At 33.7% G+C, this 12826-nt stretch overlaps 2 protein-coding genes across 4 annotated transcripts in view; one reads left to right on the forward strand and one right to left on the reverse strand.

Moving 5' to 3' along the window:
* Positions 1-12826, reverse strand: part of LOC115876133 (trichoplein keratin filament-binding protein) — a 127519-nt gene that overhangs the window by 110130 nt on the left and 4563 nt on the right. The gene's annotated exons all lie outside the window — the stretch shown is intronic.
* The window catches only part of LOC115875956 (glutamic acid-rich protein), a 67063-nt gene that overhangs the window by 50144 nt on the left and 4093 nt on the right, over positions 1-12826 (forward strand). For 2 of the 3 annotated variants that reach the window (XM_030891604.1, XM_030891767.1), the window contains 6 exons: positions 5651-5835; positions 8423-8603; positions 9514-9660; positions 10830-11051; positions 11442-11610; positions 12678-12817. In XM_030891604.1, the coding sequence (XP_030747464.1) occupies positions 5651-5835; positions 8423-8603; positions 9514-9660; positions 10830-11051; positions 11442-11610; positions 12678-12817 (1044 nt within the window). The remainder of the gene's footprint in view (positions 1-5650; positions 5836-8422; positions 8604-9513; positions 9661-10829; positions 11052-11441; positions 11611-12677; positions 12818-12826) is intronic. The other variant, XM_030891689.1, reaches the window with a different exon arrangement.

Below are 12826 nucleotides of genomic sequence, written 5' to 3' on the forward strand. Positions count from 1 at the left end.
GTTAAAGTTGTTCGTAGAATTTGTGTATTTCATTTCTAATTTCATGTTTGTCTGTTGTTATAATGCCATATGTGTTTCTTATCTTTATTATTTTTTGTTTTCCGCGCATTTGCTTACGTCTTAACACTTTCATGCTTCTATTGTTTTCAATTGTTTCCAAAATTTGGTTTCTCTTATACTCCCTTAGATCTTTTCTTATTTCTCTTTTAGTTGTTTTATTTAAGGTGTCATATTCTGGGGCATCTCTGTCAGTCTTTCTTCTTTCCCTTATTAGTTTTGTCGTTTCTGGTTTTAATTTAGTTTCCGAAGGGTGTTTCATTTTACTACATATTTTCTTTGTTGCTGTAGTTATGCCCTGACTTAGATTATTGAGAATGTCGTTGGGGTCTTGATATCTGAGTGTCTGTGGCTTTAGTCTCTTTTCAAGCTCTTTTTGATAGGTTTCCTGATTTAGTTGTAGAGCGTCCCTTGTAGGAAACATTGATCTGGTAATTAATTTTCTTCTTTCTATATTATGTTTACATAAGAAAAATTCGATAAGGTTGTTTTTTTTTCATTCAAAAATTGTAAATAACCCATCTATTTACTTTTAGAGCATAGCAATTTTCAGCAGTCGTATAATTTTTTTACTGATAAAGATTTTCACTTACTGTCTACGAAGAAAATACAGCAGAAATATTAAGAAGGTTTTTGAAAAAACTACAATCAATTATTTCTAATAGATTTCGAGATATCGATTTTTGAATTCAGAGTTCTAATAACCCGACCACTGTCGAAAACCAACTCAATTCCACTTATTTTTACCAAAAATGCAAGTGTTTCTAGCTTGCACTTAAACATTTTCAAGCTATAGGGAAAATTACAACGAATAAATAAACAAATAATGTATCACGAGACATAATTAAATCGTGAAGCTGAACGCATGATGTACACCTTTCCCTAGAACTTTAAGCAGGGTTGGAAAAGATCATGATTTTTTTAAAAAAATCAAAAAAATCAGATTTTTTTTATTTAAATCGGATTTTTTTTTATTTAAATCAGGTTTTTTTGATTTTAAATCAAAACAATATTTAAATCGGATTTCCAAATGACTAGAACTTATTTCCAATTAAAGTCCTATCCTAAATGGCTAAATCTTTATAACTCTGCCCGATACCGATAACATTAACAATTCTACGGCGCGTGTAATTTTTCCACATCGGTTACTAATTTATTCTACAAAAAAAGTCGCTAGCTTCAGATCAAAAGGATTTTTTTTCAAACATCTCAAAAATATTAACTTTTGTCATTTTAACGCCTAGGCATAAAAGAAAAGCACTGTTACGCCTAAGCACAAAAGTACAAAAATATACTATTAAACTGATATTAAATGTCAAATTCAAGAAGTGTACAAAATTGTTGATCGATTACTGTTCATATTATTTGCAATGTTTGAAATTGATTAGAAAATTATTTGTAATGTTTTAAATAAATAGTATGTTCTATTCGGAGTAAAAATGTAATTTTTGTGCCTCCCTGTAACGTTGGAAGGGTCCTTCACAGGTACAGCATCGTCAAAAAATATAATTTTACCTAATAAAACAATACACTATTGTTCGGAAATAGTCAAGTCGAAAATGAAATTAGTATGTATTATCTAATGCCAAAGTATAAAGTACTTACTGAAATTTGAATATACCGCGTGGAAATTGAAAATCGGACAATTTGGTGAAGGAATCTTATAAATAGTTAGTTTGTTGTGTGTTATAAGTTAGTAATTGTGTATAAAGTGAGAAAATAAATTCGTTAAGTATTTTATCGTGAGTTTAAATAGTGGACCCACGGAATCCGTAACAATATGTATTCGAACAGCGAATTCTTGTCACTTATACATAAATTTTAAAATAAATCCCTGTGTTTAGCAGTCTAATGGATTCACACGAAATTACTTCAAAAATCGATCCAACATTTAAATTGATGAATAGATATTTTTATATATTTTTATAACATTTACAATTATTTTTCGATTTATTATCTGTTATATCTGTTATAGAAATATTTTTTCTAGTTTTCTAGGACACATTTTTATAACTTTTACAGTTATTTTTTGATTTAATATGTTTAAGTTTCAATAAAATTATTTTTTTTTATTTAAATCACATGATTAAAATTAAAAAAATCACTTGATTTAAATCACGATTTAAATCATGATTTAAATCATTTGATTTAAATCATGCCAACCCTGACTTTAAGTACTGACATTGGGTCGACCGGTCAACTGCGACAAATCTCCTATATCTCCTTCCACGTCTCTTAGCAATGTTCACAGTTTCTCGATTCATTTCCTACGTTTGGCAACGTGTTTACTGTTCTCTCTTTGTTCAGTACATTATAAACGCATTGTACTCTTGTTACATACGGAAATCTCGACCCAAGACTAACCTTTGCCAGCCCTTAGTAAAACAAATACAAGAACATTTTTCAGATCACACCATTTCAAGAATCTTTAATTCTCACAAAATAAAATATCACTTTGCATTGCATGGAACTGCAAAAATCAAATGATATGTACAGTTAAAAAACAAAAATGCTCTTAAAGAATTCCGGTACTGCCAATAAGTGATTGTTGTATGTACTTTGCTCTATTTATAAACTTTTGATACGACTTGAGCCAGATGGTGGTAAATTTAGTTGCTTCAAGTCGGTCGATCGAATGTATCGAAAATTATATATTGTTACGACACAGTTTACAAAAGTTATTTTGCGATGATTTAATATATCAGCGTAAGTTAAGTTTTAAAATATTTATATATGTTGCATTAAAAATCGGATATCCAGTAAATGTTAACAATCACTACTAAATGCTAACAATTACGTATTGAGCCAGTGAATGTCGTATTTTAAAGAAATTTGTCGACTTTTATTGGCAACTGTTAGCAGTCGCTAGTAACTCTCACTAAGTTACTGTCACTAGTAACATTTACTAAAAGTTTTCAGTAAATTATTCTATTGTACCATAGGAAGCGCGTTGGTGGAAGTTGGAACAAATAAAACTTTTAAGAATATTAAATCGCCTCCATATTTAAGCTGATCCACTCATTTAAAAAATTACAAAAAATTGATAACAAAACAAAAACCCAAAAATTAAAATATTTGCCTAATCCTACAGGGTGGCTCAAAAAAGTGTGAGTGGATCGGGATGATTTTTTTTAAATGGAACAACCCTGTATATTATTGCCTTTTTGGCTTCCTTTCAGATTACTTTACATAATTTTAAGATATGAGTGAATATATTTCGATAGTTTAAGAGATATTAATAAAAAAAATAAAAAATATATTTTTTCAGCCTTTCTTAAGGTGCGATTTCCTAGCCGACGTCTGGCGTCGGCGGCAAGACGTGGACGCCAGACGTCGCTAGGGCCACAGATTATACAGATTATAATCTTTGTTTTTTCTTTATTGTTTTTCGTGGTTCCAATTTTCGGAATCGGGCACTAGATAGGTGACTAGTTTGCGCACATAGCACGCCCACTTATGGCCTCTACAATTGTGTACAGCGCCTGACCGGCACAGTTATTAGAGAGATATCGGAAAACCGAATAGCGTCATCCAGTATTTACGCGTACCTTATTATGGTTACGATATGCGCGAGTCAACGCAACACCCGCTAATAACGTTACCGCCTGACGTAATTTGCGGATCAATTACACCAAGCGCTCTTTCTAAATAACCTCTGATAACGTTTAAAAATTGCTTAAATGGGCATGTGCGGGTATTTGACAACCGGAGCCGGCCGGCGAGATCTTTTATTTTAAGTTATGTTTGAATTGTTTTGAATTATTGCTTTAGTTTTATTAGGTAATTTGATATTTAAGTAGCTGGGATTAGTTTTAATTAAATAAATATGGCCCAAAATATGGATTCCACCTCTTCCAATACTAAAGAACCTATAAAGAGTCTTAGGTCTACAACAGATGACGATTTAGCCCTTCTAAGAGAATTTGTTGCTTGTTGCCCTAAACCCATTGGCAGACGTTGAACAATAAAGCACTGGAAATAAGCACTTTAGCCCTTTAGTTTTAAAATACGTAGTAAACAAAACAATTTCAAAGTTTTAAATTCAAAGTTAGGTTAAGTTTAAATAGCGGACGCGACGCGATCAGAATTCTTTCCGATCCGATAACTATAAATGAAGAGAGTTAATACCACCTCACGTAAAGGAAATAACATCTGGCCTTATCAACGTCCATGCACGCTATTCGGTTTAGCGATATCTCTCTATTACGCTGTTTATTGTTAATTTACGCGAGTTTATTTTTGCGCACAGGAAATTTGACTCGTTTGCACATCATCATAAAAAACAATTTTCGTACCACGAATTAGGGACAAGATTTTTATCTGTATACTTATAGGATAGCTAATCTGTGCTAGAAGATCGCTAAAGTGATTTGAAAGGAAGCCAAAAAGGCAATAATATACAGGGTTGTTACATTTAAAAAAAATCATCCCGATCCACTAACACTTTTTTGAGCTACCCTGTAGGATTAGGCAAATATTTCAGTTTTTGGGTTTTGCTAGGAAATCAGACCTTTATAAAAATTATTAAAAATACAAGAACCTGTCCTGAAATCATAACGATATTATGTATTTACTTTTGATGGTCTATATTTACTTTGCTATAAATATCGTAATCTCAAATTATACAGGGTGGTCAAAATTCTATGCCAAACTTTCTAAAATATAAAATAATTTTTCTTCGTTTTTTTTTAAATAGAACACCCTGTATATTATTTTTTTTTATTATATGGAGAATTAAAAAATTTGTTTTTGTATTTAGAGTATTTCAAAATTTTTAACGGTTTCGTAGGCACTAGGGGTATTATTTCATATGACTCTTTCAACGTTAAAATACGAGAAAAAAATCATTGTCTGGTTTTGATAAACATTTACTGTGGAGAATGCCATATGAAATATAATATAGCGAATATCTGCGAAACAGTTACAAATTTTGAAACAGTCAAAATACAAAAAATGTTAATTTTTAATTCTCCATCTAATAAAAAAATAATATACAGGGTGTTCCATTTAAAAAAAATCATCCCAATCCACTCGCACTTTTTTGAGCCACCCTGTAGAACCTGATATAATATCCTGAAATACATTCTAGCACATACTTCAGGTCTGCATTTAAACAGAATTCCCAGGATTTTTATTCTCGGAGTTACAGATGCCCGTTGCACTATTGCCGGACCCTGTAAAAAATACTTGAAAAATAAACAAAAATACAGAGAACAAATCACAAGTCATTGCAGATCAGTCGGTCAATCAATCAAAACTCTCACTTCACTTCTCTATTAAACCGGTCCCGCACGATGTGCCAAACACCTTCTAACGTTGGACACATAAACATTTGCCACATCGTGTAGGAGACACACTTATGAATTGCAATATTGTCGAAGCCTATGCCAAATGATGCGTCCAACGTGTAGGAAGCATCGTGTTGGACCGGCTTTAGGCGTAACGAAGTTAGCCGGGTCAGCTAGTAGTAGATATTTTTAAACTCAAAATGTTTCAATTATTTGACACTTTACAAGAGTACACTTCCAATCACTCCACTCGATAATTATTCTAAGATATTAATTGATAAAAAATTAACGTAATGTTTTTCAAGGAACTTCCAGCGAAAAGGAACTCGTTGGTACGCGCCGAGTCTATGAGAAAGGCCTCGTTGACGCCAGCGCCACCACCGATGCCCCCTCCACCCCCAGGTATGCCCCCTCCACCACCAGGCATGCCAGGGGAAATGCCGAAAAAAGCGATGACCAGTAAGCAGAAGCAGAGACTAGATTTGCTCAAGTAAGTAGAAGGAAACAAATTAGTGAAGGAAATTGTAGTACATTTTTGAACTACACTTGCGTGCACAGAAATTGGCCCAAGGCAAACTTTTGAAGTTAACTATATATTTTTTACAATCTATTTGTCAGATTAAGAAAAAATACATGCTGTTTGAAAGGCAATTTCATATTCTTTGAAAAGAGTTTAGAGATATTAATTTGTATTTTGTGGTTTCTTTGGACTAAAATTATTAAATTAATGCATGAAACAAATTATCGTTTTTTATTACTAAGAAGTGTATGTTATTATTTATTTATTTATTTATGGACAATTAACTAAACTAAATTTTCAATAATGGGTATGACCCCCTCTTGCTCTAACAACATCTCTCATACGATTTGGCATAGATTCGATCAAATTTGATATTGTTTCTTGCGGGATGTTAAGCCACTCTTCCTCTACTGCAACAATGACCTCTGGGATAGAAGTTGGGGCTCTTCGTCTAGTACGAATTCTACGTTTTAGCTCATCCCATAAATGTTCTATTGGGTTTAAGTCTGGACTACATGCTGGCCATTCCATAACCCGAAATCCGACTTCTGAAATGTAATCGTGTACGATTCTTGATTTGTATGCCCTCGCATTATCATGCACATATGTGAATACGTTTCCAATGTAGTCGACGTAAGGTACCACATGAACTGCTAAAAACTCCTCAATATACCTAGCACCAGTTAAACCTCCTCTCCCGTGCCGACGGTCGCCCCAACTGATGAAAACTGGGTCGGTTCGCGCAGTTATAGAAATTGCATCCCAAATCATGCAGGAGCCACCTCCATAAGCAATCCGCTCCTCAATGCAACATTCTGCGAATCGCTCACCTGGCCTCAGGTACACTTTTCTTCTTTGGTCGCTACCATAGAGGCATATCCTGGTCTCATCTGAGAATAAAATAGATTTCCATTGTTCTAGTGTCCAATTCAGATGTTCTACTTCAAAACGCAAGCGTGCTTGACGATGAGCTGGGGTAAGTTTTGGACCAATTGCGGGTGTTTTGGGTGTCATGTTATTTTCCTTCAATCTTCGTCTTACTGTCCACTGACTAATAGTCACTCCTCGTGTTTCACGGAGCTGTTGCTGCACCTGAATAGCATCAAGACGCCGATTTCTTAACATTGTTGACACAATAAAGGGGTCATCACGATCCGTTGTATATCTCTTTCTACCAGTTCCAGGTCGACTACGAAAGGATCGAGTCTCCACATTTCGGTCACACACTCTTCGAACCGCTCCGCGTGTCATATGTAGTTGCCGAGCTACAGCTCTCTGTTTAAGTCCATTTTCGATTAAAGCGATTACTTGGGCGGCTTTTTCCGGTGATGTATGCATTAAATTGAAACACTAATCAAACAATGAAACAACTAATCAAAGAATAAAAGAACAATGTGAAAATTTCGATTACAAAGGTAGTAATTGCAATATTTGACAAGTTTGTTATTCTTATTGTCACCACAACACAAATACCTTTTATTTGTTTACCCGTTGGTACGCATATAAACGATAAGTACCCTGGATAAATTTATGCTCATATTAAAGCATGTCAAATTGTCTTTGAAACAGCTCATATTTTTTACTTGTCTGATAAATAGATTCTAAAAGACACAGTTAAAACCAAAAGTTCACAGTGGGCCGATTTCTATGCACGTAAGTTTAGTACAAATGGATCCCGTTCACTCAAAAGAACTAGTACAATGTACTATTACTCTAGTACATTTAGTAGAACAAAGCAAACACCACTGAATCACTGCGTCACCCTTTGATTTAACCAACTTGAACTTGACACCATTGACAATAAACAATAGGATTTGTTTTTTAAATTTTATTATATTATTAGTAACAGTCATATCACAGAACCTTCTCTAATGAACATTTAATTGTTAAATTTTTAACAAAATTAATTTTTCGCCTACAATCTGAAAATAAATTAATACATAGGGTGTTCCGTTATAAAAAGCACAACTTTGAAGCTTCATTCAGAAACTCGCAATTAGTGGAATAAATTAGTGGTTTCAATTAGCGTCGAAGTTTGTTCCTCCAATTTCAATGTAAGCATTAAGAACGTCAAAATTAGTGGTAGTCATTTTCAAATAGTAGAAAAAGTTAACAAACTTTTGATTTGAATGTCATTTTGGCCTTTGATTATCATCCGTCAAGAGAAATTGTGGTTAGAAACCAAAAGTTGATTGTTTTATAAGCTAAATATTAGGCTTTCTCTATGGATACAACTGACTACCGCAAGCTGTTGCTAGGATATTCTATTAATTTTAATTGTGTTTTTTAGACATTGTGAATGATCGTAGACTAAATAGTATAAAGTGTAATTGAACTACTAATTACGAGTTCTGAATGAAGCTTCATATGTAACTTTTTTTGACGACACCCTGTAAAATCCTGAATATTTTAAAAAATGCTCTAAATTAACCTACATAAGCTCAGAAAATTTCATTTCATTTTCGTTCGCCTTGGAGCCTCCACGTCTTGTAAGAGGCGCCACCCTGTACATGTTAGGAACTGAAAGCATGTAATAACTTAGCCAATATTTTGACAGAGCTAGGCCCAAAGTTCGACCGGATTGGTCAGCCACCTTGAAAGAAATAGAAGGTGGCAAAAAACTAAAACATGTCGAATGTAATGACAGGTCTCAACCTCTACTGCCCGAAGCCAAAGCTCAAGAACATTTCTTGTACGACAGCGAGAAACCAAACGTACACAACGAACTACTAAAACAGGTAATATGTTCTTTATGTTGATTTTTTCTTATTACGAAGGTTGCCATTTTTATTTTGCATATAGAGGTTAGAAAAAAGACTAGATAACTTTTAAACACTACTGTTTTTCGAAGTATTCTCATCCACGACGTGAAATGCATTTTTGCATCACTTGGAACCAATTCTGAAACCAGTTATTCCACTCGCTTTTGGTGCCTTCAAAATTGCGTTTTTGAAGACGCTGACTGCATCTTCTGGAGACTAGAACCTTTGACCACGCAGTTCATTCTTAATTTTTGGAAAAGTAAAAAAGTCGTTAGGACTTAGGTCGGGATTATATGGAGGATGGTCCAACAATTCGATGTTTCCTTGCTTTAAAAACTCAATTGTTTGTCGAGCTGTGTGGGAACTTGCATTGTCTTGGTAGAGAATCACTCGTCGTTGAGGGTTGGTTTTTCGAAACTCGGCAATTACTTTCGGCAGACAAATAGACATGTACCAATCAGCAGTAATAATTATTTGATCTTGCGGAGGAATTGTTGTTACATGACCCGCTTTTGAGATAAATGTCGCTACCATCTTTTTGAAACAGTTCGAGAATGGAGTTTTGGTTCATCTTGGAACACCCAAACAGCCGATTTGTGTTTATTTTCGCATTCTTGTTGAGATAACTCTAAAAAAATATTGCGCGAAAATTTTCTCTCGGTTTAATTCCATTTTTCAACTGACTGGCCAACTTGATACATGTTGACAGGCGCCTACTATGTTTCTATATGCAAAATATACAAGACAACCTTTGTACTCAAATTATGTCATTACAGTTAACAACTACGTGCGAAATATCATTTCGGTTCCATACATTAATCGTTGATCTATCACGACTTTTTAATCTCCATTTATAGTAATTATAAATGATTAAATATCGTTGTAGATCGAAACTGGTTTTAAGTTGAAAAAGGTTGTAACCAATGACAGAAGTAAACCAATGTTAGAAGGGCTGAGGAAGTTTAGAAGACAAATGACCATAGAAGAGCAAATCCAAAAATCCATGTCCATGGCTAGTATACCCCCGGTAAGCGTAAGTACCCCAATAATCAGGCTGATACCGTACTATTGCGTCTAACGTGTATTTGTTAAAAGATTAACATAAGACCTTCATTATGAACCCTAGATCAAATACAGAGTGTTTCAAAATGTATGTGCCATCTCTCGTGGAAAGATTTCTTACCCAAAAATAAAATTTATTTTTTATATCAATATAGAACCGATTCTGCTTTGTTTCGTAACTACAGAGATTCGATGTACTTTTATCTAACTATCCTTAGTCGGGAACTATCGTGAACGCGCCAAATTTGAACATGAATTATTTTAAAAACTGTAATATATCTATAAACACACAAAAATAAATTTTTCTAGTAACTGAATACACTTGTGTCTTTTGCAACCGAAAAGCTTGAAAATAAAAATCAAAAAAAGCCAAAAAACAAGCGTAGTACCCAATAAAAATAAGATTGAGTTTTATGACAGTTCCCAGAGTTGTCCATGACGCTATTTAATTTGTACTTTCTCAACCCTACAAAATGGCTTTAATTATAATTACTTGATAATTACTTATTGTTAATGTTTAAAAATTCTGAATCAAATAAAAAAATAGAAAATTGATGAAATATTTCCAAATAAATTGTCCAATATTTTGTATAAGATTAATATCATAATTTACACCGCACAACACTTAATGCGCATGCACTAAGTAAGGTCCTGAGTAAGGACACATAGGATATGTACTAAAAAATCTGTGCAAATTTTCGTTAGACAAAATGTACAGCTAAATTTACCAAAATTAAATTTTACAAGAATATGTTTATTGCAGTTAGAGTGTTTATTGCAGATTAGTGGTTCGATTTTCAACCTTTCAAACTTTAGAATGTAATTTAAAAAAATAGTTAAATAAAAAAGTAAGTTAAATAATTAAAAAGTTAGTTTATATGTATAATTTAAAATAGAAATTAAGAAAAATATTAGGTCCCACGTTGGGCGCCAAATATAATAGGTACTTAAACTATGTAATCCTCCACGGGGTTGGCCGTTATAAATAAAATTCGATATTAACCAATTACAGACATCGAGTCCACGTTGACTTCTAGAGATAGCCACAATATTTATTAACAAAAAAATATTTTTACACATAACTGCAAAAACATATCTTGGAAATAATGAATAGAAATAAATCACAAAATGTTTGAACAGGACGAGATAGCCCCCGAAGAGGTAGACGAAATGGACGACATTGACAAGGTCCGTGACGATCTTCAGAGCACCAAACAGATGCTGGCCTTAGAGCTGAGAAATAAGGAAGCGCAAGAAATGGAGAACAAGAGGTTATTAGCTAGAATTGCCAATTTGGAAGCGGAATTGGAAAAATCAAAGTCTGGAAGTGGAGGTGGCAAGTCTGGCGGAGCTGACGATAAGGTATTAACGTAAAGACGGGTATAGTATCTCCAAAGTCACTTGGACTGGTTTGGGACTTCTAAGTTGTTTGTCCAGACGAAGCCGACAAAAGCAGTACAGAAATTAGGAGCCCTAAACCAGTCTAACTGACTTTGGAAACGCTTTACTCACATGTCAGCCTCGAATTTTGACCTACTACTTGACTATTTGATTATTGAGTAAGCGTATTAAAAAATATAAGTTAGGTTACGTGCGCGTAATAAATTTTGACAATAAAGCGCATATTAAGATATCATAAATTATATCCAAAAAAAAACTGTTTGATGGAAGGTATCCAATATACAATAAAATACATATGAAATTAGTAGTAAAAAATTCTACAAATTTTTAAAATTTAATAAACCAACACAGGTAATCAAAACGTTGAAAAAAGAAGCAGAAGATTCGAGGAAGAACGCGGAACAAGTAGAGAAGAAATATACTGAAGCCGTTAAAAATCTGGATACGACGAAACTACAATTAGAAGAATTCAAGAGGAAAAACGTCGAGCTGGAGAAAAAACTTTTAGACGCCATAGGCGGTAAGAAACGTTTAAAATAACGTCACTACGTTAATGAAAATATTCGAAAGATATGATAACGATTTGCGGTTATTAAGGGGCGCTATTTTGACTAACTTTGACAATTAAAGTCTTGATAAACGTTTATGCACTAATAACTCTAAATTAGACAAACGTAAATGTCGAAATAACGTCTGCGATAATTATTGGACCGACTTTGTCATATCTTTCTATTCAAGTTACTGGCACTAATTTTACAGCTGCTGATGCAAACCAAACCAAACCTGTTTCTGCTTGGCCGAATCTAACGAGGAACGCAGCTATGCTAAACCCCTTCGCTAAAGCTACTGGTACTTTAAAGCCCCAAGTAATAAAACATTACTCGCACATTTTGTCAATAACAGTCCTCTGATTTATCCGACTAACGCCTGTGAGTAGTTCGTCTCAAATCTGTATATTTTTGTTTATTATACAACATATATTTAGGAATATGTTCTTGAATTGTCCATGAATTGTTCATGACTACGTCTTGCTCTTTTTGTAAGACTAAGTCTACAGTCTCAGTTATTTCACTTCCCTATTATATTTTTGGTGCCCAACGTGGGGCACCAAATATAATAGGGAACTGAAATAAAGAGATTGTCCATTCTTATATAGGACACCGTGTCTAAGAAATTGTCAATCAGCACACCTTGCATATGCTCATTACTATAAAGACACGAATAAAAAAAATAGTTCGGCATCAAACCAATCAGATTATTTATTTTGGCGCCCAACGTGGGGCTCCAAATATAATAGGGGAGTGAAATAAAAGAGATTATCCCTTCTTATATGGGACACCGTGTATAAGAAATTGACAGTCAGTATACCTTGCATATGCTCATTACTAGAACGACGCACGAATAAAAATATATACTTCAACACCAAATCAATTAAATTATTTAGATGTATTCCTAACTGACATATTCCTAAATTACTAAATTATAAAGTATTCCAAATGTATCTGGTCTATTATATTTTTTTAATAAGCTTGAATATACATAACTACATTTGGTTGTTTTTGAATAAAATTATTATTTTTTATATAGGAAAAAGAGTATCCATTAGTCATTCCCGTCAAAATAGTGTCGCCAATGGCAACGAAGACGAAGATATGGAAGACGAAAGTGAAGAAGAGAGCGACGGTGAAGATACTCCCGAAAAACGTGAAAAGAGGTTACAAAAAGAGGTAAAAAAT

This window comes from Sitophilus oryzae, unplaced genomic scaffold, assembly GCF_002938485.1.
Source record: "Sitophilus oryzae breed Bouriz unplaced genomic scaffold, Soryzae_2.0 scaffold_1000_pilon_pilon, whole genome shotgun sequence".
Classification (NCBI taxonomy): Eukaryota; Metazoa; Arthropoda; class Insecta; order Coleoptera; family Curculionidae; genus Sitophilus; species Sitophilus oryzae.